The sequence below is a fragment of the Triturus cristatus genome, chromosome 6, assembly GCF_964204655.1.
Source record: "Triturus cristatus chromosome 6, aTriCri1.1, whole genome shotgun sequence".
Classification (NCBI taxonomy): domain Eukaryota; kingdom Metazoa; phylum Chordata; class Amphibia; order Caudata; family Salamandridae; genus Triturus; species Triturus cristatus.
Window position 1 is genome coordinate 709,530,487 of NC_140589.1, and position 25,147 is coordinate 709,555,633.

At 43.9% G+C, this 25,147-nt stretch overlaps 1 protein-coding gene across 1 annotated transcript in view; it reads left to right on the forward strand.

Moving 5' to 3' along the window:
* CD164 (CD164 molecule) overlaps positions 1-23,774 on the forward strand; it is a 206,463-nt gene extending 182,689 nt beyond the window's left edge. Inside the window, exon 6 of the mRNA XM_085611194.1 lies at positions 22,321-23,774. Coding sequence (XP_085467320.1) covers positions 22,321-22,487 — 167 coding nt within the window. The 3' untranslated portion in view covers positions 22,488-23,774. The remainder of the gene's footprint in view (positions 1-22,320) is intronic.
* Positions 23,775-25,147: the final 1,373 nt, after the last annotated feature.

Genomic DNA, 25,147 nt, shown 5'->3' on the forward strand with positions numbered 1-25,147 from the left:
AAGGTGAGGAATCCACAGGCAGATATTGTATCCGCCAGAAAAAGCGTTACCAAAGGTAAGTAACTTGTTCATTCGTACTTAAAACAGAGCTGGTTAAAAGAAGGAAAGCAATCTTGACACTATGTATAACCACAAGATCTTGCTTGGCCAATAATTTTCACAACCCTTTTAAGTTAGTAATGCTTAAAAATTATATGTTTGGAAGTAAGTAGACTCCAATTAGAGGTGAATTTGAATCCATCCCTGTATGTTGGAAGCACTTATCAGTTTTAATTGAACTAATCTATTGGTCTTCCATATATCATTAATAAAAACGTTTTTGCAGATTTGTCTTAGTTCACAACTTAGTCCTTATTTGGTTTTCTTTGACCATCTGAGTCTATATCTCTGAAAAATACTTGTACAGAAGAATGTGTAGAATATTTGGATTTTCTATGACTGTTCACTTATGGTGATTACTCAGAAAATTGTTATGTATTGTACTATAAAAATAAGAAAGTTGATCTGATGGAATCACTTACTCTGATAAACGTGGATGCTAAAATACTCATCAGAATTGTTACAAGAAGATTGTGCTTTTATTTCTAACTTAATCCTTCCTGAACAGGCAGGATTCATTCTTGGCTGCAGCCCACACAATCTCTGCATCCTATTCGCTCTAAAGTACCATGCTCTGAACTGAAATTGGTGACTGTTTGACTGCTAGTCTAGTCTTGCATGTAGGAATTATTGGATGGATATTGTTACTCTACGTCATGCCCCACACCTTTCTCTGAAACATTGAGCTAAGTAGCAATAAAGATTGGTATTTGAGCGCCAAGAAACCTGAGACTTGGGTGAATGGATGCTTTACAAATATGTAATGTTATTGTCCTGTGCAGGATAGGATTCTACATTTTGTGGACTATTGATTCCCACTGCCTTTTGCAAGACATGTGACCCATACAAAAATAATAATTCTATTAGTTTGGGTAAATTTCTCAACAAATGGATCTTTCATAGATTTGCATGCTTGAATCATCCCAGTCATTGAGCTGGGAGTCCCACTGTTACCTCTTAGTTGCATTTCTCTGATAAATTATCCCTATGTCTAAAACGGACCGTTTAGTAGCCTATGCACATCATCCCAAAAGAAACAAACTTCAGCCAGTCAGAAATAATCAGCTATATGTAAACACCCTGAAAAACCACCATCCTTCAGCTTTCTGTGAAGGAAGTCCTGAGCTCTGCTCTTTTCCTCACACATCTGTGATGTATTCCAATGTCAATCTTTGATAATCAGTGAAGATGTCTTCATATTTCTTTGAGTCTACTATCTAAGGACAGAAAATGTCACAGTTAAGCTTAAAGAAGAAAGACTCAATTTGGCTACAAAAGGTCCGTTCTAAAAAAGATCTATCTTGCGAAGAAGTTTCAGATGGATCTTTAAAAGAAGCCTACAATAAAATCTAAGAAGTTCATTCAGAGGCGAGACACCATGAACGTTAAAAGCCTGAATTATCTACCTTAAAAGAATCTCCAAAATGGGTTCAGAGGAAGCCAGGAGCCCAATTCCTGTTTTTTGGATTCTCATTGGCAAATCGACTTAAACCAGCCCCTGAGCCACTAATGCTGAAGCAAAAAACTCAATAGAGTCTGACCAAAGACTTGCCGATGACGAGACCATCATAAACCGCTAGCGCTGGGATGCCTCTGGGTAGCTATGCGCTCTAGAAATGCTAAGTAATAATAATAATTCTCAGGCCTATCAAATATGATACCTTTGACAAAAGCACCATCAACAGTAATCATTGATAAGGAAACATTGAAAAATTTCAGTTGTAATGTCAGTGGTTATGAAGGCAACTAATTCTTCCACTTAGACAACAGCATCTTTTACACTGTTGACAATTGCACTGAATAATATATTAATATCCCCATACCATCTAGTCGTCTTTCAACAGATTTGGCCACTACTGATTAAATTGTTTTGATATTTAATTCTAGGTGTATATTCCTCACCTTTACAATATCCTCCAGGTGCCATATTGGTTTTGTGTTAATCAGCAGTGCTGGTGCCCACTGGAATCTGGATTTCTGTGGCTCCAGACTAGCTCCCTACAACTCTGGAAATGATGGAGCAGAGCCACATATACCTTGCTTGCTGTCACCACCCTTGCTTTCTGAAAGTGGATCCTTTCTTTCAAGGATCCAGAGCTCATCTCCCATCTTTGAAAATTATTTGGAAATGTCACATTTTGCCAAACAATCTACAATGCCTCCTTCAAAAATGACAGATTTAAAGCTATGCCAAGACTGTTGCAAATAAATGTAGGTTTTTGGTGACTGGTCTCTGGTCAGAACTCCAAGGTGTCTGGTCAATGTCCTCTAATGAACCTGAAGGGAATCTATTACCTCAAAGTAAAGGCATAAGAAATAGTAGTAGACATCGCAGAGGTCCTGCCTGCTCACTGTTCAAAGTTGCGGGCCCGGTCACGAGGCTGTTTCTCCGACTGATCCACTTAATTTTCCAAATCTTCAGGTAAGTCCATGTCCAAGCACATTAAAGAGAAGTGGGACTCAACCCCATTCCACCACTCTGGGTTTGAAGAGAATGTTATTGGCATCAGTATCCCTAGCAATGGAACGGATACCTCAGCTGGTCCTGACACGCCCTAAGTTTCCCAGGCTATGATCTACCTTGCAGCAAATTAAGATATTCAAGGAGGTCATGCTGCTAATCTTTAGGGTGCTTCAGACTCCCACTGGTGCATCTTCAGCCCCTTAAAGCCACAGATGCCTTCAGTCAGATTACCACTGGCAGGTCCTTCCCTGATATCTGCTCCCTTCAGACCCATAACTGGGCCTATACCGACATCGGTATAAGCTTGCATACTGGCCTGGCTTCTGCCGTGCCTGCTGCAAGGATCGATGTGCTGATGCCAATGTCAGACTTCACATAGCTTGCCCCGATGTCTTGCCATGAAATAAAGTGCCACGAGTTGTCATGTTACCTGATTCTTAGCAAGTGATTCTAACCCACCCCTATCTCGCAATGCAACTATCAGCAGAGGCTCTCTTTTTGAATCTGACACTTACGCACCAGAACAAGGAGCGCCCTCCACTATTCTGCTGATGATGGAGACCATCATAGTTAGCTTCCCCCTTGTTATACTGATTATGCCTTAGACCTTGCTTTAAAACATGCCAGTGGGCTTGACAACTCCTCTGAAATGGAGCCTGACTCTCCATATTGGCCACCATTGGAGGAAAGGTCCTTGTTTGCTGTGGTGATTCTGAAGGCAGCTGAGGTACTAGAATAGCAGTTGACCTCCATTGAGACGAAGACAAATGTTCTAACTAAGATTCTTCAGCTTGGTCTGCAACATCAGAGCCATTATTCCCATTCAGTGACACCCTCCTGGATGCTTTGATGGCTCATGGTCGAAGCCGTAGCTGCCTGTTTGTAAGCAAGAAACCAGATGCCACAAGCTTGCGTCCTGTGATTCACTCTTTCCTCATCAAGGACACTACCTTGAAAGTCTCATTGTGTGGGTTTGACCCCTAAGGCTAATCCTGATTGATTTTCGACCAGTCCCTGGATAGAAGATCCAAACAGATCCTTTTGGCAAACAAATACTCTCTTCAGCTAGCTTGACCATGAAGCACATAAACGCAGTCTGCCTGTTATGCTGCTACACATATGCCTTATGGGACATGGCGAGTGATATCTTGCTGGTGGCCCCGGAAGACCTTGCAGCCTCCCTGGCTCGAGCCATTCATTATAAGCAGGATGCAGTGAAATACATTAATGGTGCAGTCCTGGACACCATAAACTGCACTTGCAGAGCTGTTGGCACCAATGATGTGCTTCAAAGGCACATCTGGATGAAAAAGACCTGGATTTTCTGGCGATGTGCAAGCTTTGTTGGTTGACATCCCCGTGGAAGGGGCTGGACTCTTTGGAAAGAAGGCAGACTTCACGCTGAAAGACAGAGGGCCACAGCACATTTCTTTGGTCTTTTTGACCTGTGCAAAACAATTTGCCCATCAGCCCTATCAGTGAAGGGGATTTTCTAAGAGGTTGTCCAATAGACAACAGTCTTCACAACCAGTGATGCAGCAGACCATTCAGTGCTCTCCTGCTGTGGATGTGGCATAGGCAGACATCACACAGGACAGCAGGGACTTAAGTTTTCCAACTAACCCCCACTGCAATAGTCACCAAGGTGCTTTTGTTTGTCCTTGACTTGTGTTCAACCAGTGGGAGGCAGGATTCATTATTTCGTCCCAGGTTGACGATACTTAATGTCCATCAGATGGATCTTCTAGATTGTTAAAAGTGGCTACACCGTGCCTTTTATAACCCCCTCCTTGTCTGCCTCCTGCTACGGAACACATTTCAGGCGAGCATCCGTCTATCCTGCTGCAGGAGGTGTATCTATTACTCTCTAAGGGTGCCATTGAATGGGTAGCAGACTCTGAGGCAAGGCTTTTTATTCACATTTCTTCCTTGCACTGAAAAAGGATGGAGGCCACAGGCCTGTTCTGGCTTCTCAACCTGCGGAAGGACAAATATAAAAAGCAAACAATGGCTCAGATTCCCTCTTCTCTGGATCCAAGAGACTGGATGGTGTCCTTGGACTTGCAGCACACATTGTCGTGTACTAGTCCTGCCAGTACTAGCAGTTAAAGGTAGACCAGCAGAACTTTCAATTTGCTGTGCCCCCTAATCAGCCTCCCCTCCGATGCTCACAAACGTGATAGCTGTGGTCGCTGGCCATTTTGAAGGTTGGGAGTAAAAGTATTCCTGTATATCAACGACTGGCTGCAGAAAACGTACTTGTCGCAGTCCCCTATAGACCACCTCTGGACAACTGCAGAACTTTTACCATCACTAGGTTTCACCATAAATAAGACAAATACCACTTTGCTCCCACGCAGAGACTTCCATTTATTGGTGCAAGTTCTCCCTTCCCCACCTAGGGCTCACAGTGGTGATGGATGCATTGGTTCTGGGATGGGGGATGTAATCTAGGGTAGGTGGAGATTGGAGGCCTCTAGTCTCCAGCAGAGAGCCAGCTCCACATTAGCCTACTGAGCTATGCAACAATTTTTTCCCAGAGGGGAAAGCATGCCAGAGTCTGGAGCAGTGCCCACGCCACTGGCATCACTAAGAACCTCATGCCAGTTTTTATTTTTTTTTGGCTTGTGCTCTTATTCGAGGGGATCCCAACCTTGTAACTTACCTCCTGCTTCACGCAGGAATGGTCTATCTAGGAGTGGTAAGCCCAGGGGTTGGTAGGACTTGGATGGTGCCGGCATCAAAGGTCAGTGTGACACCAGCTTGGAGTTATGGATGATGGACTTTTCTATTATTCCTGGTGGTGTGGGGGACAGCACCGGATGAAATGGAGCCAAGGTTGAAGAAGGCACCCATGGAAGCAACAGTCTGGATCCGGGGTCTGATCGAGAGAACCCAGCTAGGTGGAGGAAGAGGGGGGGGGGAGGGGGGGGGAATGGGGCTGTCGGCGCTAACCCAGTTGGGGAACCTCTCTGTTCCATGCTGAGGGGGAGTTGGTTGCCCAGTGATGGCATGCATGACATCGTAAAGCTGCAAATGAGCAGGAATCGTTGCGACTCCAGTAAACTCTGGAAAGTGTGGAGTGGGGACAGATGCTGACTACGCTTGTGGAGTGCGAGAATGGGGCCTTGAAGCATGATGCCATGAGTGGAAAGCCCAGGTACAGTTTGCCTTCTTTTTGTGCGTCTTTGAGTTACCAGGCATCAAAGAGGATCTTGGAGCAGGAAGACTATCTTCAGATGGAACGGCTCTAGGAACAGATCAGAGATCTCCCTCAGGAATGGGGCTGGGAATGGCTCGTGCCACCTCCTGCAGCGCCACTAGGAGCTTCATCGGCTGCTTGTGGATCATGTTGGTGTTCATAGTTGCCCGGAGCGTAGGCCTTGGGGTCGTATCCTGACCCCAGACACCAGAGACACATGAGAGGATCCAACGCAACATTTCTGTGGTAGTACCCAAAAGGTTTATATCCTGTATGTATTGAAGGGGAGATGTCCCTAAGCACATTAAGAGCAAATGCTAAAAAAAAAGGGTTTACAGAATATCGAAAAAAGGACAGTGGTGGCTTTCTGGAACCATGCTGTTGGCGCCGAAACAAAGGACTCATGTCAGCGCACCAGGTGGTGCTGTTAGTTGACACCACAAGGTCACTTCCGTTGTGGTGCCGACAGACTCTACGTTTAGGCACACAGAGGTACTGCTCAAGATTTTATGGTTCCAATCTGATGCCTGGGGAATATTCAAAGGTGGGAAATCAGAAAGGAACAGATCAGCCATGGATCAAGCGAAGCTCATATGGTCTGGGTTATAAAAGAGGAAACCGACAATTGTGGCAAACCGAAATCTATCCAGCTGGACTTAGTGCTTTCAGTTAGTGAGTATAAGCTATATTTACTATATGCTTGCCACTTTTCACAGAAGGGCTGATGGAAGACCACGTCTTCATGCTCTATCAGGAAGAACAGGCTCTTCTTGTCAAAGGACCCATCGAGAGGGTGTCTGCACAAGATGAAGGGCATGGTTTTTATACACGCTATTTTTTGGTGCCCAACAAAAGGCCTCCACTCTATATTAGACCTGTGCGCCCTCAAATACTTTCTGAGGAAAAAGAAATTGAGAATGCTCATGTTGGTTTGGGTTCTGTCTGCCCTAGACCCTGGAGACTGGATGTTAGCGCTGGACCTGTATCCCATTCCTGCTGGCCCACGGGCATTGCCTGCAGGCCACGAACATTTCCAATTTGCTGTGCTCCCTTTCGGCCTTACCAGTTCCACTTCGGGTGTTCATTAAAGTGATGGAGTTGGTTGCAGCCCATCTGCGAAGGCCTGGGGTTCCAGTGGCCGTTGTAGACTGGCTCACCCCTAATCAGTTGTCACCCACCACCACACTGTGGCGCATGTTCTGCATTTCCTGGGGTTCACTATCAATGTGCCGAAGTCGCACATGACCTCCACCTAGATGCTTCCTTTCATCAGAGCAATTCTGGACACGGTGTGATTCCGTGCCTATCCTCCAGAGCGGGAGTTCAGGATATTTAGGCTCATTCTGACATTTGAGCTTCTATCCTGGATTTCAGTGAGACTTACTCGGAGGCTGCAGGGCCTAATGGCGTCTGCATCCTGCTGGCGAATCATGGCAGATAGCACATGTTGACTGACTCTGCAGTGGAATCTAAAGTCCCTGTTGGCACAGTATCAGGGAAATCTCTCCAACCTGGCCCAGATATTGTAGGAGACTGCACAAGATTTCTAATGCTGGCTGACGCCCCACGATTGGGTCAGTGGGAGCCATACGCTTACAGTAGTGACAGATGTGTCCCTCCTGGGCAGCCATATGGGAGGGGTGGAATTCAGAGGACTGGGTGCGGTGAAGTTGTGGGTCCTGTGCTAGGAGACTCTGCGTCTTTGGACTTACCTGGTGTGCCAGGACATTTTCATGGTTGTGCAGCACAAGGCAGGGTCTCTGAACAAAAGGGCAGCCTAGGTTAGTCATATATGCCTTGCGGATCACAAATGGCAGTTACTCCTTCGATGTGGCCCAAGGCCGAAGATGCATTCCACCTCGAGGGGTTCTCGGGACTCCTGGATGACTTTCCGCCTATACCATTACTACCCTGAGTCTTTAAGAAAATCGGGATGTACTAGGCTGAAGTTATTCTTATGGCTCTGGATTGCTCACAAAGTATGGTATCCTAATCTCCTGAACATCGGTATTCCAATCAGGCAGCTCCTCAGGTAGGGCTTTCTGTTGCATGGTCCTGCATCCAAACCCAACCTCTCTTCTCTCCTCCTCCCCCCCCCATGCCGGGAGATTGAGCAGCAACAGTTGTGTGTTCGATGTCCCTCCTGGTGTATGTGACCTCAGACAATATGCGCCTGCTTTTGGGCTAAATGTGTTGTTTGGTGCTCCATGCATCAGGTGGACCCGCGTTCTGCTACCTTGTCAGTTGTGGTATTGTTTGTTCTTTTGTTAGCCCCTCAATGCCTTGCGCTGTGTTGAGTTATGTTATGGCTATATCTGCTTTCCTGTGACTGCCGGACCAACTTTCTTTGTTCAAGTCACTGGTTGTGAGAATTTTTTCAAAAGGATTACAGCATCTGTATCCTCTCACTTTCTTTGATATTCCATAATGGGATCTCAACCTAGTCTTGACATTATGATTTGTGCCCCATTTGAGTCCTTGCACAGTTGCCCTTTGCGGCTTTTGACTCTAAAAATGGTCTTTCTTTTGTCCATTACATCAGTTAGGACGGTCAGCGAGCTTCAAGTTCTGCCTGTTAACCCTCAGTACACCAGCTTTTACCCAGACAAAGTAGTCCTCTGGACACATCTCTCTTTTCTATCAAAAGTGATCAATTATTTTCATATAGGCCATAATGTCACGCTGCCCTCTTTTCTTTCCCCCCCCCCCCGCTCCACTTCATCCTTCTGAGGAGGAGGAGATAGTCCATCACTTGAACCCAAAACGAGCTCTTATTGTATTGATCACACCAAAGATCACCAGATTGAATATAAACTCCTTTATTGGGTGAAGAAGGGTATGGTGACGCAGAATGGGCCATCTCTCATTGGATTGTACTCTACATCAAAATCTGCTATACTCTAACTAAGAAACAGCCTCCTGGGGGCTTTCAAGCCCATTCCCGCAGGGCCAAGGCTGCTACTACTGTTAGCACGGGTGGTACCTGTCCTGGACATCTGCCAACCTGCTACGTGGGCACCATTTTACACATTCAAGAAGCGCTACTGCTTGGATAGTTCGGTCCATATAGACTGGTATTTTGTTCACCTGGTCCTCCAGGACTTTTTTGTTTAAGCCAGTTCGCAGACCCACATCCAGGGAAGTATTGCATGGATATCTATTCTAAGGTGAGGCATCTGCGGTTAGAAGTCTTGATCAGAAAAACAAGTGGCCGAGACACTATCCGACCCAGATTGCTCTTTGAACCTCACATCCTCCCTGATGTGTGAAGTGGGCTCTGCACCTAAAAGATTCCACTGCACACTTGTCTAGTATTGTTTTTTTGTGGCTCTGCACTTTTGGCGCTCAAATGGTCACAAAAGAAGGTAATAGTGCGCTGGGGTGGCGCTTATGTGAACACTGTCATTTCTGATGCGGATATGGAGCTGGCTGACTGCCACCTACCAGCGTATAGAGTTACTGATCAAGATTTTCCCGATCCAATCTGCTGCTTGGTAAATATTCTAAGGTGAAGAATCTTTAATTAGTCTCTACCAGTGTAACTGAAGGGAAGTAACTGGTTTGTTGCAGGCACTAGGCCCAGCTACACAAGTCTAGCTCAGTTTTCTCAAGAGATGTGTGGGAATGCTAGGAGGTTGGAATTTTGTGGATCCCCCAGTTTCTGGACTCCCCTGGGTTCTAGTTTTCAACAATGTCCTGGTTTGGTAGGGTTCCTTGGAGGCCATTCACTACTAGAGTACAGACTTGTACCAGTTGGATTTAGCACCTCCAGTATTGCTAGGTTCAAAGAGCAAGTACTAATAACATTGTCAGAATACTGAGCACATGACTTCTAGAGGTTCTTACAGCTCTTCAAGTCATTAACCACTTTGCGGACTATTTATATGCCACATACAGTCATTCATAGCACCAGCCGTGGGCCCAATCTATCACAACACTCACATTAACATACTGCCACCATTCAATGACCCATCACATTCATATGCCCAGGACTGAAATACTATTCGCACTGCCACTCACGCAATTGCTGCATGTGACAGGAGAATTCTGATGGCAATAGAATTGTAGAATACAAATCTGTTGCTGTGCTACTATTAATGATGTAACTTGCAAAAAACCTAAATAAAAAAATACAAACCCACCACCAGCAAACCTGGACACACCTACAGACAGACATGTAGGTTTGTGCGTCACGATATCCCAATATCAAGAGACCTAAGCTAAGCTCTTACTACCAGTTCCTTTCTCCTTCGAAGTCCTCAGTGATACCATATGAGTTTCAAGTGAACCTTTACTAATGCCTTCCATGACCGCCACCTAACACTCTGGAAAACGCACCTTCCATGCGTTTTTTAGCACACGCTGTGCTAAAATCAACTCCCTCCAGAGTGTGCATGTAATTTAGAGGTGTCCACAGGTGACTACCTGATTTGGCCTATGTTCTTCTGATTGTGTGAGCATGTCTACCTTTAAAACAAATGCAAACCTGCTGGGGCAGACTATCCTAAGTACCCTATAGAGCAACCCCCAAACTGCTAAAAGCTTTAGGGGTTGGCACACAGGGTATTCGGTGACAAAGTTGCATATGTTCTGTCCACTGTTATGTGCAGTGCTGTGACTGTTACATACTTGTCATAAGGCTAACAGAACATCTGCCATGTGCTGAAGGATTAGAAAGGTGTCAGACAAGCCATAAGCAAGACCAAGTTGTAAAGATTTTTCAAACTAGAGGAATAATTTGAAAGGCTGCTTGCCTAGTCACTTCTCCCTTGTACTTGTGGTAATCAAGTGTACCATTAGACTTCTGCCAGCTGACCCCAAACCAGGTAAGCACTCACCTTGGATGGTCGGGAGCACTTATAAATCTTCCTATCTGAGAGTTTGACTGCAAGCAGCTCATTGGAACGCAGTACAGTGCACGGAGTCTTTTGGAGCTTATTACAAACAGCCTCCTGTGGGGAACCCTTTGCAGCGACATCCAACTGTACATTTACCCACAGTACCAGCTTTTTATAGCTACCCTCCTGGGAAGAAATTGTCCACATTAAGGTTATAACCTTTATAAAGGAATGATTTCACAAGCTTCCTTACAATCTTTGTACTGATTCCTAGCATGGAAAAGCAACCTGTAAGATTTTATATCAGGCCTTTCCTGATTATACTGTCAAGCTATAGACATAACCAGTGGCTCTCTCACAGCATGTACATGCTAATTCCATATTGAGCTCTTTTGCTTGGTCTGTAATGCCTGAGCAGCAGTCACCCTTTATACAGTATCATGACTCATGAACTGCTATATTCTTTATACAAGTATAAATCTCTGGAAACTTAGGAGACGCACACATTCCACAAAAGTCTCATTTTGCGCAAACTTATCAACAACCTGCCGGACCCTATGGGGCCCTTGCGGGAGCGGTGGGCCGATGAGGTCGGTGACTTTGACGACCCGGAATGGCGCGAGGCGGGTATACCTTCGAGGCTGCGGCTGGTGCAGCTTCGCATTTTGCATCGCTCATACTACACCAGGTGCTTACTACATAAGATGGGCAGAGCACTACACCCCTTCTGCTTGCGAGGTTGTGGGGAGGAAGGAACCTTTTATCACACTATTTGGGAGTGCCCTGCCATCCAAGACTTCTGGAAGCGAGTGATGCGGACAATGTCGCAGGCGTGCGGGATATCGTTGGCGCCGGAGCCTCAGCGTTGTCTGTTAAATGTGTGGGAACCCAATGATCTCAGTCGCCAGGCGCAGAGCTGTGTAACGCTAGGGATAATGACGGCCAAAAGGAACATAGCCCAAAAATGGGGAGCGTTGGGGGTGCCGTTGCTGACCGCATGGGGGAGAGATATGGATGTAGCCATGTTTGCTGGGCGATCAGCATTTATCAGGCGGGGATGCCCTCGCAAGTGGGACAAGGTATGGGGGGCATGGAACAAATTTAGGGGAGGAGTATGTGTCCCGCCACCGCTCTCACATGAGGACTCCTCTGATTCGGATTGTTGAGGTGGCCTGCAGGGCCGTAGGGAGGTGGGTTGCCATTGGCTGTATCGGCAATGAAGAAATGGGGTTTGCTATAGGACTGTTCATTGGGGTGCTGGTATGTCAAACGATATGTGCACAAGGTCTATTTAAGTGTCTTACTGTTTTAACTGTCATGAAAACAATTAAATAATTTTTTTTTTTTAAAAGTCTCATTTTGAACAACCTGATATGGTCTGGATAATACTGAGGCAATGCTGCAGAATTACCATTGAAATGCAGCACATTCTGCGAAAACAAAAATAGTCCGTTCAGGATCAGTTTGAAGCGGAGTGTTGCCCAACCCATGCAAGATGAACAGTAGAACTTTACACTTAGTTTGTGCACTATATCAATGTTGAGCGTAAAGCCCAGAAATTCTTTCAACCCTCCAAGTGATGTGAGAGTCAACCGTTATGCCCTAGAAAAAGGCTGGAGAGTGTCTCTATGCTTCCTCAAACTGCTTGGCACACATTTGTTTGGTGCGCAATTTTATCAAGGAAGTCAACATCCAGAAAGAGATGGATGCAGTGATTAGGCAAAGAATTTACCTTATTGACTTTACATCAAGTGTCTGCAGCAAATGGGGTAAATTTGGGCTGAGCTAAATTGCAAGGCTGTAAAGAGCTTGCTGTCTGCTCGGCACCATAAATGCTTGCTCTCTGGAGTGGACCGCCGTGCTGCTGTCGCTCCACTGTAGATTGTGCTTGGCAAGTGATCCAACAACTACTATGGTTATGTTCCTCAGAATCACTGGAAAATTAGTAGTCATCGAATGGAATGCCAAGAAAAAAATCGTTTAGACATTCTGCTCCATTATCCTCTCCCTCTGCTGTTCTCTCAGTACCAGATCTTGCCTCGTGGTTTTCCATTATTTGAGTTAGGGCCTGAACAGCAGTCACCCACTGAGATGCTATCTTTGTTATCTGTCTAACTTTCCTCCTGAAATACTGTAGCTTGCCTAGAAGGCAGAGAAGTATGCTTACAAATCAGCGGGTGTGCGATATGAGCTCAAATTCTGTAATATCAAAGTGGAAAAGCAATGAAAAAATAACTTGTCTCTAGATGCTGAGATCCTAAGAACTTCTCCAAAGCGGCCCTCATGATCAGACCCGAATGCTGCTCCAACTCTGCATCGTCAAAGAAATCTCCAACCCTTGAATAGCCTCAAACTCCATCATCCCCTCACAGATAATCTGTGATGACCTTTCCAACTTTTTCCACAGCAAAATACTCAAGATCTACATCAATTTCACACTCCAACCCATTGTAGAGGACATCTCACAACCACCCTTCACCACCAGGAGCACCAACCTTCTAACCAACTAGAGCACCTTCACCACCGATGACACCACCAGAACATGCACTCCTGCTCCCCTACAGACCCATGCCCTCACCACTTGTACAATCTGGGTAGCACACTGATCAGTGCCAACCTCTCCAAAAACTTCACCTCCTCCATCCTCAGTGGAAACTTCCCAAGACAGCTGGAAACTCGCAGAGGTCACAGCTCTTCCAAAGAAACCCTCAGCCAAACCCAAAAGACCGCAGCAATTATGGGCCTATCTCACTCCTGTGCTTCCCAGCCAAAGTTCTAGAGGAGGAGATTAACAATTAGGTCTCTGCCCATCTCGAACAGCACTACCTCCTGGACTCCACCCAGTCGGAGTTCCGCAGCAACCACAGTCCGGAAGCCGCCCTCTTGGCAGCATCAGACGACATCCGGTCCATCATGAACAGAGGAGAAATTGCTGCTCTCATCCTGCTCGACCTCTTGCATTCAGCACCATCTCTCATGACGCCCTCATCAGACTCCAGGTATCCGGAATATATGGGCCTGTCCTGAGCTGGATCACCTCCTTCCTCTCCAACAGAACATGAGTCAGACACTACTTTCACCTCCGAATATAAGAAGCTTGTCTGTGGAGTCCCCCAGGGCTGATCCCGCCCAACCTGTTCAATGTTAACATAGCTCCCCTCGACTGCATCATAAGAGCCCACGGTATCAACCTAGTCTCCTATGCCGACACAGCTCATCGTTTCCCTCACCGACATAAACAACACTACCAGGACCAGCTTCACCGCCTGCATGTCCAATGTGGCCAACTGGATGCCAGAGAACTGCCCGAAACTCAACACAGACAAAACGGAGGTCCTGATCTTTGGAAATAAGAGCTTCCCCGGTGGCCACCCGACCTGGGACCCACTTGCACAGACCACGCCAGATACCTTGGCATCCCCCTTGATGACAAAATTGTGACAAACAAACCGGTCCACACAGTGATCGAATCCTGCTGCCACATCCTCAGAATGCTTCACAAGATTTCCAAATGGCTCCCCAAGCTCACAAGGCACAGTCACCCAGGCCTTCATCACTAGCAGACTCGACTACAGCAACTCGCTCTGTCGGCATCTCCAACCAACTCTCATAAGGACTCCAGACCATCCAAAACACTGCAGCCAGACTCATCCTAGAAGTCCCTAGAAGGGCCCACATCACTCCCTACCTCAATAAACTACACTGGCTACCCATCCAGAAACACTTCCAATTCAAGATGCTTATCCACTTCTACAAAGCCTTCCAAACACTGGACCAGCTTACCTCAACAACTGACTCCAAACCTATCAACCCTCTAGACCACTAAGCTCCAGCTCTTCCCCTGTCATGAATCCCCTGCACGCCTTCTCCTTAATCGCCACCAAAAATTTGAACAAACTTCCTCAACATTTCAGAAGTGCCACACCACTTTTCAACTTCCGCAAGAAGGTGAAGACCTGGCTGTTCAACTAGGAGCACTGAAGAACCTATGCTCCTGTGCCTGAATGCCCTTATGGGTGATAAGCTACGCCATACCAATCCACGTAACATAGCATAACTAAGATGGTAAAAGAGACCAAAAATACCAAACTATTTAATGTCAACTTACCACATACGCAGTGCCACGCTATATATTGTGGGATGAGTGGTGAGCCATCTGTAGGCACTGTTCATTTATTATGGTACGTGCATGGTTGCCACCTTCCTTCTTACATTTATTTTTCATTTATTAACTTTTTGCTGTTCTGGAACAGCCAGAAACAGGTCTATAAAGTTCATGTACAATTGTCTGGGTTCTTTATGAACACAATTATATACCTTTGTTTGCACTAAGAGCAAAAGACTAATCTCAATTACCACTGGATTATCCACTAGCCTTGGGTTCCGGTGCAGCATGCTGCCCGTAGTAAAGCACGGCAATATCTCACTAGTGGTAGTAAAAGCTAAGTATATGCAATGACGTTAAAGTATCATAAATGCTAACATTTTAAACTGGAAAAAGAGATTTAAAAGAAATAAGATATCTTTTTTCCACATTGACTCGCACTCAGCGGGCGCAATTTTAGGTGGAACAGAAACTAGGCCTGAGCACCAAAATAAGTGGCCTCCATTGTCAAATCAAATGGCTAAAATAGTGGCCCACATTTGCACATTGGGGTAGTTTTGAACTTGTAAAGACCTAATCCACAGGTGTTTTACAAGGTATGGAAGACTGCATACATTTGTGCTTGCTGTAGGCAATGTGGTGGTAATATTGGGGAAATGACCTGTAAAAACTCGCCTATGGGCCCATAAAACTGACCCAAATACTGTTTAAAAGGGGAGAAACGTTCCCTGACATTGATCAGTCAGATCAGGCCTTCTGGCTTTGCTAGATTGCTCTAGGCTAGTCTGACACTAGTGGCCATTTTGGCCACCCTTTTTCTTCTACTATTGGGGATAGGGGAGATAGCACCCTCCTTGAATAGTTTGACATTCCTCAAACGTGGGGAGGCAGCATGGGCAGAATGATCACCATGAGACGTATGCATGACAAACTAGTCTTTCCTTCCTCAACGCTCTGGTGGGGTGTGTGTCCACAGTGCCCCTTGTGGTGTGCTGGCATCACAAATTGGTAGGGGGAGGGGTGGGAACGTAATTCCACTTTGGCCCCCACTTAAAACAAAAAAAAGAAAAGCAGCCTATTCAAGAACGGGAGGTTTCTTTTAAACCATCCCCAGAGTCTGCCGTTGGCCCACGACCACACTTAGGAGGTAGTGCTGGTGTTAGTCAACAACTGACGCCTTAAATAAAGGGGGTTAAAGAAGTTTCCTGATCTTGACATCTTCCATAGTACTGTCGCATCTTAATTTAATTATGCAAATATTGTATACTGTGCCAGCGTAGCATATTTGATTTAGATGCTCAAGACATTGCACAATGAAGATTTAACGGCTGTTTTGCAGGATCCATCCTGTGAGCATATTTCATCTGTGTAGAAAGATCTGCCCACTTCTTTTTTTATACATTCCAAAATTGGGTTATTTTCTAAACTAATCCGACCTCTTGAGAAGTTTAGCTAAGAAGCTTCGAATCTGAAGGTATCTAAAAAAATCCATATGATATAGCCCATATTTCTCTTGAAGTTCAAAGAAAGACATCAGCTGGTTATTAGAAAATAAGTCCCCAATGGCTCTAATCCCCTGAGTGTTCCATCTATGCATGATTGAATCTGAAAAAATCATAGGAAGTTTCCCTATTTCTCCTAGTGGCATGTATCGATTATATTCCTTTATAGTAAAAAGTTTATGCACTTTTAACCAGACTGCAGCTGCAGCCACCAAAATCTTAAAACGGGTTCTTTTGTAATAGCTGGGCTCAAAAAATTTAGAGAATAAATAATTGGCTTCTGGCCCTAAAACAAGCTCGTATATGGAGGGTAAAGAAGCAGGATCAAAATATACCTGAGGACCAAAAAATAAAATCCCCATATATTGGAGCATTGCCGCCCAATAATAGTACTGAAACTGGGGGATACCCAACCCCCCCCCTTGCCATTGGTAGAGCAAGTTTCTTAATGGCTCTTCTTGACCTCTTATACCCCCAAATAAAACGGGAACACATTCTTTCTATTTTTGTAAAAACTAGGTTAGGTATAAGAAGAGGAATTGAATGGAAAAAATAAAGAAATCTTGGGAAAACCACCATCTTAATGACATTACACCTACCATAAATAGATAGATGTAAATAGTAATTTTGGAATGTATAAAAAAGAAATGTAAGCTATCCCAACTGTCAAACTATAGCTGCAACCAAACAGGACGATCTTGCCTATTTTGAGCAACGCTGGGAATTGCGGCTGGGGATAGTAGGTGTTGATTTACAAGTAGTTTTGAATCTCTTGGATGCTGTTATATTCTCAGGCAGCTATAAAAGCCAATGCTATATGGCAATCTTTGATTTGTACTATTCTCCAGCGAAGATAGCCAAATGGGGTACAAATAAGGGGGATCGATGTCCTAGATGCAGCCAGAGGGCTGCTGATCTGTTGCATATGCTATTTGAATGTCCTGTACTTACCTCTTTTTTTTAAAGAAATACACTGCTTTTTGAACTCAGGTTTAGGAGTCTCGGTCGATATCACACCGCAATTAGTACTCTTTGGTTATGATTTTGTTTCCAACGGCAGAAATCGCTCAACCCCAGAGAAAGGCTTCTTGTTTCTGTGTATGGCTATTTCCCGTTTATGTATTACCTCACAATGGCTTAGCTTGGAGGCACCTTCTTTTTCTATATGGAAAGCTAAATTGTTATCTTTGTATAATTTGGAAATTTCTCTATATAATCATAAAAGCTCACGAAGGAAAGAATTTGGGTTCGCATTATGGGCCCCAGTGAGGAACTGGATTTGATTATTATACTTCTTTTCTGTGTATGCTCATTTATTATTGAATGATTATTGGTTGTTTTTTCTCTTTCTTTCTGATTGTAAACTTGCTTCATCGATGCTGATTTATCAAAAAAAAAAAAAAAAAAAGAAAGATCTGCCCACTTCATCTTTAAAACAGCAAATAGTTTATAAGGCCACCTGTCTGGGTCATCTGGAATTGCCCAAAGAGTTTAATTCATTCTGTAATTTGGCCTTGTCTGTGTCATCATACCTAATGTCGCCCAGTCCTGCTCTCTGTGGTTAAAATCCGTAGGCTCCCAGATATTTAGGAGAAATCTCCTCAGTTCCGGCAACACACTAACTCCACTGACCTCCGAAATAGTTCGCATGACCGCCCTCCAATATGTTGCAAGCCCCGGAAATTCCCATAGTATGTGATAGAATGTACCCGGTTGTCCACACTGTCGCAAGCAAAGTGGTGTGTCTGTCTGGCCCAGTCGGTGCAGCAGTGTACGTGTGTAATATATTCGATGTAAGATTTTTAGTTGTGCTAATTTTAATTTAGAGGATATTGCTACCTCGTGTGGGGATGCGAGGGTGTCTTGCCAGTCTGTTTCATCAAGATCTCCGATGTCGACCTGCCAACGTTCCCTTAGGGTTCCCGTGGGGTCAGGTTGGGTATTTATAATTTTCTGATAGGTTTGTGAAATTGCTTTTTTTAGTCGTGTGGTCTGTTATAAGCCTGTCCTCTAACGGCGAGGCTTCTGGTAATTGCGTTCCTGGTGGGAGTACCCCCATAAGCGCATGCTTGATCTGCAGGTATCGAAATGCTTCAGTTTGTGGCAGCCCATATGTTTTTGGGAGTTGCGAGAAAGGCAGAACCTCTTCCCTCTTCCACAGGTCTCCTATCTTGGAGATACCTATTAGATCCCACTGCCTGAATCCCTTCGTGTTACGTAGTCTGCCTAGCCTTCGGGTTGCCCAAAGAGTGGTGTGGCCTGTGTTAAGACCCCCCTCTCATCCAAGTGCACGAAGTGCCGTAAACCAAATTCGGACAGTGTGCGCTGTAGGACCCGTAAGAGTGGTCCCCCTTGAATTATTGTAAAGTATTCCTATGACAGCCTCAGTACCAAGGACATATCTGTCAATGCGAAACGCTGGGTCCTCCTGGGAGACATGTAACCATCGATTTATTACAGTGAGCTGTGAAGCCCAGTAATATATTTTTATGTTTGGAAGGGCAATTCCCCCATCATACCAGCCCCTCACCAGTTTGTGAATGGCTATACAGGCTTGGCTTTCCATCCCAGAGGAGATCTGCTCACCTCGGTGTCAACTGCTTTAAAGTACGGGAGGGGACCGGGAATGGGGCATTCTGTAGGGCGTACAAAAATCTAGGGAGCGCCGTCATTTTAAAGAGGGCAGCCCTTCCCAGCAGTGTCAATAGTAGCGAACGCCAGTGCTTCACATCACGGCGAAATAGACGCAGAGGCTTCATGAGATTTCTTTCCATAAACTGCGAGAGCTGGGGTATGATATATAGACCTAGGTATTTAAACCCCTCTGTCGCGATCTGCATTTCACAGCCCCGTGGGAGCCGCGGAGGAGAACCATGGAGCACATATAACAGTGATTTTGTCCAGTTAATAGTATACCCCGACACTCTGCCAGAAGCCACGCAGATGTCCAGAAGACAGTTAATAAAGCATGTAGGAGATGCCATGTATAGTAATACATAGTCCGCATATAGCGAGATGCGACCCTCCCAGTCCACTGTCCATTTCAACCCATGAATGACCGGGTCCTGTCGTATCCACGCTGCCAGTGGCTCAAGCACCAGCGCGAACAGGAGCGGTGATAAGGGGCAGCCCTGTCTTGTCCCTCTTCCCAAGCAGAAGTCGGACGAAATGCGCCATTCACACTACATGTGCCAAAGGTCCAGTGTACAACAGCTGGACCCATGCACAGAATTTAGGGCCGAAACCCAGGTGCTTAAGGACAGCGAAAAGGTAGGGCCACTCTACTAAGTCGAATGCCATACGTGAGTCTAAGGAGAGAATGACGGCATCCTCTGCGATCATGGGAATGCGTGCCATGACACTGCACAATCGTAAGTTAAGAGCCGTGTTGCGGCCCGGCATGAAACCCGATTGGTCCCGGGTGTAGCAGTGTTGTGAGGTATGGTTGCAGGCCAACAGCCAATGTTTTAGCCAGTAATTTGGCTTCCGCATTTATTAGTGAGATCGGCCTGTAGGACGCACACTCCTGCGGTGATTTACCATGCTTATGTATTGCTACTATCGTCGCTAGACGTTAGTCCCTTGGCAATCCCCTCTTTCCAGGCTATCCTCATACATGGCAAACAGGTGCGGCACAGGTTGGGTCGCAAGTTTTTACAAAATTCAATGGGAATACCATTCGGTCCCAAGGCCTTCCCGGTGTGTAGTGCACCTATTGCGAATGTCAGTTCATCTGGGGTCAGATCAGTCTCCAGCGCCTGAATAGCAGTAGGGGACAGTGTAGGCATTTTGATGTCTTTAAGGAAAGCGAGGTTGTCAGCCACTGTTGTCGTTGCTGCGGGTGTGTATCTTCTCGTAGTGAGCCGCTAGTGCATCAGCTATCCATTGCGGGTCTGCGTTGAGGGTTCCATCGTCTAGTCTTAGTTGTGCCACACACCGGTTAGCCTTTTCCCGTCTAGCTAGCCAGGCTAAGAGTTTGCCCGTCTTGTCCCCGAGCTCGTAAATAGTATACTGTGTCTTGGATCTGACTCCTTTCTTGCTGTATTCCATTTAAAGTGGGTCTAGTTGGTTGGGAAAATTGCATATGCAAGAAACTTGTTTGGGTTATAAATTCTTACTTCTAATGTCACATTGAAGTTAGAGGAACCACAGGTGTACTCTCTAACTTACAATGTACATTTTGGAGTGGATCCACGACCTCCTGGGAGAGATGTAGTAGTAAAATTCAAACTAAAATGGCTGAATCATGGAGCACACAAATCTTAGCTCCATGTCTAAATTAACGAGTGGTTATTTAGCATTGATGTTAGGCTGTTTGCCAACATAGGCAATGCTGAAGTTACTTATATCTGTAGGATTTATTTTCAGTATGTCTTGGTAAATTTTGACTGCCATATTTTTCTTCCTCTGGCAGTTAAGTTTCTACAGTAGTGTGAACTCTGTGCATTTGATTCTTAAACCTCCTGACTATCTAATAGGTTAATGAACCTTTCACCACAACATTGTTTCAGGATAGAGCAAATATCTAGACCTCTCTTCTCCTGCAAGGACTTGAACCTGGTTCCTTAGATTACTTTTCTGACATAGGGTTTACATGGAATTCATGTTAGAAGCCTGGAAGATCCTCCTCTAAGGCCCAGGTACCAAAGTGTTTGAAAATCTCTGTCACAGAATAGAATACTTGCTAAATCTTGTAATAGCTGGCTAGCTTTCATTGGGATATTCAACACACTTACGATTTTTTGCCTAAAGATTCACCATTTGGCCATTTGTTCCCTTGTAAGCCGATATTTGAACCAAATGTTAGCGTGATTAGGCATGTTTAAAATAGAATCAATCCAGTCCATAGACATCTGTTTATTGGTACGGCATACCTTGAAAACAGCCTTCCAAGTGACCATTTGAATTGGTCTTGAAGGGTTTTGGAATTTCAAACTATCTTTAGTTTGAAATCATGAAACATTCTACACTTCTTAAATATGATTTATTGGATTTCCCAATATAGAAAATACATCTTGCCATTTTCTCAAGTGATCAACTTTTCAAGAGCAGAGGTGAATTGCCACAGTGGATAAGATCTAATGATGTTCTTGGAAAAACTAAAGTTGAAATGTTTGCCACGGTGATATGTGGAAGAATTCCTAGAACAGATAGGCTTCTGAGACATCAGTTGCCTTGGTGATTTGTGTGCATTGAATCATAGCTGAGGTATTGCCTGACTCTCAATTCAGAATAATCTAAAGTGCATTATTATGAGCGTCGCTGCACAGCTTCGGAAGCATTGCCTATTTTATCACACAGACAGGAGTGATGCTTGTTTTGGTCAGACAGTTCTTTGGCGATTATTTCACTTGAGGTCTAGTTGTGGTTACCAGTGGTGCCTCATTTCCTCCATAATCTGTGCTGTGATTCAGTCATGATGAAGCAGAGTTAACCATTGTGATCATGGGTCTGACCTTAAGTGTCCTTCTATCCCAAACCCAGTTTTCTGTTCTGATTTAAGCTGTGCCTGTAGATAATAGTTGCTTGCTCTCTACATTGGAATCGAGGTGTGATTGCAGCTTAGAGGTTATCTGCCACATTAGGAGACACAAATTCATTCAAATCTATATTTGGTGTCTCCTGCACAAGTTGCTTGATCTTTTCAATCAAACCTAAAATATGTCTTCATTTTTGCTCTACAGTACCAGGAATTCGAGCCCTTCTAAGCAAAATAAGCATCTAGGTCTATTGATCAGAATTTGATTTTTTTTTTAACAGTTCTCTCCACTTTACCGATGCCAGAAATGAACACTTTGGTGTAGGGCTTTTGAAACCATTAATTAAGATTATGCCTCTGCCTCTTTCAAGAAAGATTCTCCTGTGTAGGAAGTGAACTACTATTAACTAATATTTTTCATCTGTCCAGTTGAGCTCTGATTAGTTAAATCTCTCTGAAGTAGCTGCAAAACCTACACAAATAAAATAATTCGAAATAAAATGTTGCGTGTTCCGATACACTATTTAAAAGACAATGTATAATTTGTTTTAAATAAGTGTGAGATTGTTTAAAATCATTTGCTGCTGAAGTTGGAAATGTTTTCAGCCTGTTGATGCTTTTTGTTTGGCAGGTGCGGCTAACACCACAGTGACTCCTACCAAATTTTCTCCAAATCAAGCCACCTTTGACGCAGCAAGTTTCATTGGTGGCATTGTTCTCGTTTTGGGAGTGCAGGCCGTGATCTTCTTCCTTTATAAATTTTGCAAGTCCAAGGACAGAAACTACCATACTCTCTAAGATGTGCCATTCATTCTGCTACTGCTGACAGCTCGCCAATAATATTGCATATTGTTCAAATCAAAATCCGTTCTCCTCTTGAGATTTTCTCATTTATGACCGTGTATCTAAATACCCTTAACGAGGATGACAGCAGGACACTTCCCCAGAACATATTGGGAAAATAAATTTGCATCCTTATATGCGCACACATGCTGCATGCAACCTTGTGGTGGCTGTTTTACATGTGTTCGTTAATGCAACTATTGATATTTTTTCTTCCTATACCAAAGGTGCATTTATGGTTAATTTCAATACCCTTGAAAACTGTGTCAAAAAGTGACAGGCCTATGACGAAACAGCACTATTGCTAGTGTACTTTGTTATTGTTCTTAAAAGGGCAGTATCTTGCTATCCTATTTAGAGCGTACCTTTCAAAAGTACTAAATCAATGACTTGTTAGAAATTGGGTGGAGATGAGGTGTGCGATTTGGGACAATTTGTGGTTTTTCGTACACTAGAAAAATACCAGATTTGTTTGTAAAATTGCGATGACTGTAGGCAAAGTCAGTTTTTTCTACATTAGAAATAAATGATGTCTAATAGGTTTTGCGGTACTGTTTGGAAGAGTGAATGGTAATTAAGTATTAGTTCAAGGTCTGTATTTTTCAGCGAGTTAAAACGCAGCACTATCTTTTCTGCTGGGAGCTAAAGAAGAGTGCCTTAAAGACTAGTAACACTAGGAAGCATCTCTAAATCTTTCTTGCCATATTTGAATAAAGTTGAGCAGTTGAAATGAAGCTGTTAAATTACAATGTTAAAATCCTTACTGATGTCCACCTTAATCCCTAATGAGCTGTTTCTTTAAATGCTGGCAAAAGCCTCTAGCAATGTGAATAATATAGCTTTAAATTTGAAGGAGTGCTTTTCTGTAATTTAGTGTGTAATGTCTGAAAGTTGAGCAGGATTCGGAGCAGGCCTCTGGGTGAAAAGTAGGTGTAAGGGCTACCGGGAAATAAAAGGTTAATTTTAAGTGTTGCTCATCAAACTTTTGCACTGTATTTAAGCCACACATTCTTTGCAAATGCTGACAAATTGTGATGCAAAGATGTTTAAAAAATATCTTGAAATTTGCACACTCACTGGTGTTTTGCCATATTTGCATTTTTGTTTAGCTTTGGTATGTTCATTTTATTTCCAATACCCAATTTAGCAAATTATAGTTTAAATCATTATACATTTTTAGCAGTTGCGATACAGCATTGCCAATTTAATAAAAAATAAAATCTTGTTTTACTACCACCGAAATGAGTTTCAGGCGTTTTTGTCCGCAGTATGGTGTATCTCCATAAGATGTGAAAGTATAACCACAGGCACGGGAATTATGCAATCCTGTGGCTGCAGCGTTTTCAGTGTGAATATGGATTTGCCACATGATGCATAATATGCAGGTTTTAACAAAAAAAATGCTTTTTTTGGCTCAAACGTGTCAAATATAAATAAAATCGCAATGACCTTTGTTGCCCCACAGTGGAAGGCCCTATGCAAAGTTTGAATTGTCATCTTTTTTTTGCTTATTAATGCGTTTGGATTGTAAACTTTTACCAATGAGGTGAAACCTATGCCTAGACTGTTAACATGTCAAAACATGGCAAAATTAGGAATACGATCACAAAATGTGCCTCATTAAGTCGCATATTTTGCCTTTTCTTAATGCATAATGTAGTCAATCCACTCGTAATTTGCCTTTTCTTCTTTCATAATGTAGTTAACTTTGCTGCATAATTTGGTCCTCCCCTGCTGCATAATTCTAGTGTCCCTGAGTGTAAGTTACTGTAGAAAATGGAAACCTAGTTTAACATTGGCTTCTTTTGGAATACTTAAATGTTTGCGGGATACCCCAGGTAGTTTTCTGGCTTTCAGAACTAAAGTGTTTATTAGTTTTGTGTTGTCTGTATAGGTGTTGGAAATTAGGCATGGATTTATGCTTCACGCTGGAGCCAAACTATCTGATGTATTAAACATCATCAAACGGAACGTACCCAAGCAAAGAATTATGCTGCCAACTTCTCCCTACTCTGTACGCAGCAGCATTTCACACGTTGCGTTGACGCCATTTGAATCATCGCTCTTACTATCTGACTCATTTTTGTTGTGAACTTTGTCACAGTATGTGTTTGCTACTTTACCCCAGTATTGGAACTTTCATAGATTCTCATGCTTTGTATCATTCCCCGTCGTCGGAATGGGAGCCTCGGTAACAAAAAATATATATATATATATATATATATATGTGTATGTATGTATATCCATAGAAACAAAAGAGAAAAATAGGCCTAGGCCTCATCTCATTTTGTAGTATATCACCCTCTTTGTGTAAAAGATCCCAAACTTTTGCCAGGACCAATCAGCACAGCCTCACCCTCTGGAACCTTCCTGAGAGAGCTCAGAGCCTCAGATTTTTCTACCGCACGTTGTGCTAGGGAGTCTCCACTGAGCTCTGCTCAGTTTTCTCAAAAACTTTACTATTTCAACTTTATTTGCCATCTTTTGGGACATAATGTCAGATTAGGAGAAGAAAGCTTTATTCAGATCTTGTGCTTCTTGTGGGAAGAAGAGGCTGTTTGTGGAAGATAAGCATGACAACTGCATATACTGCCTGTATCCGGAACACAAGGCCA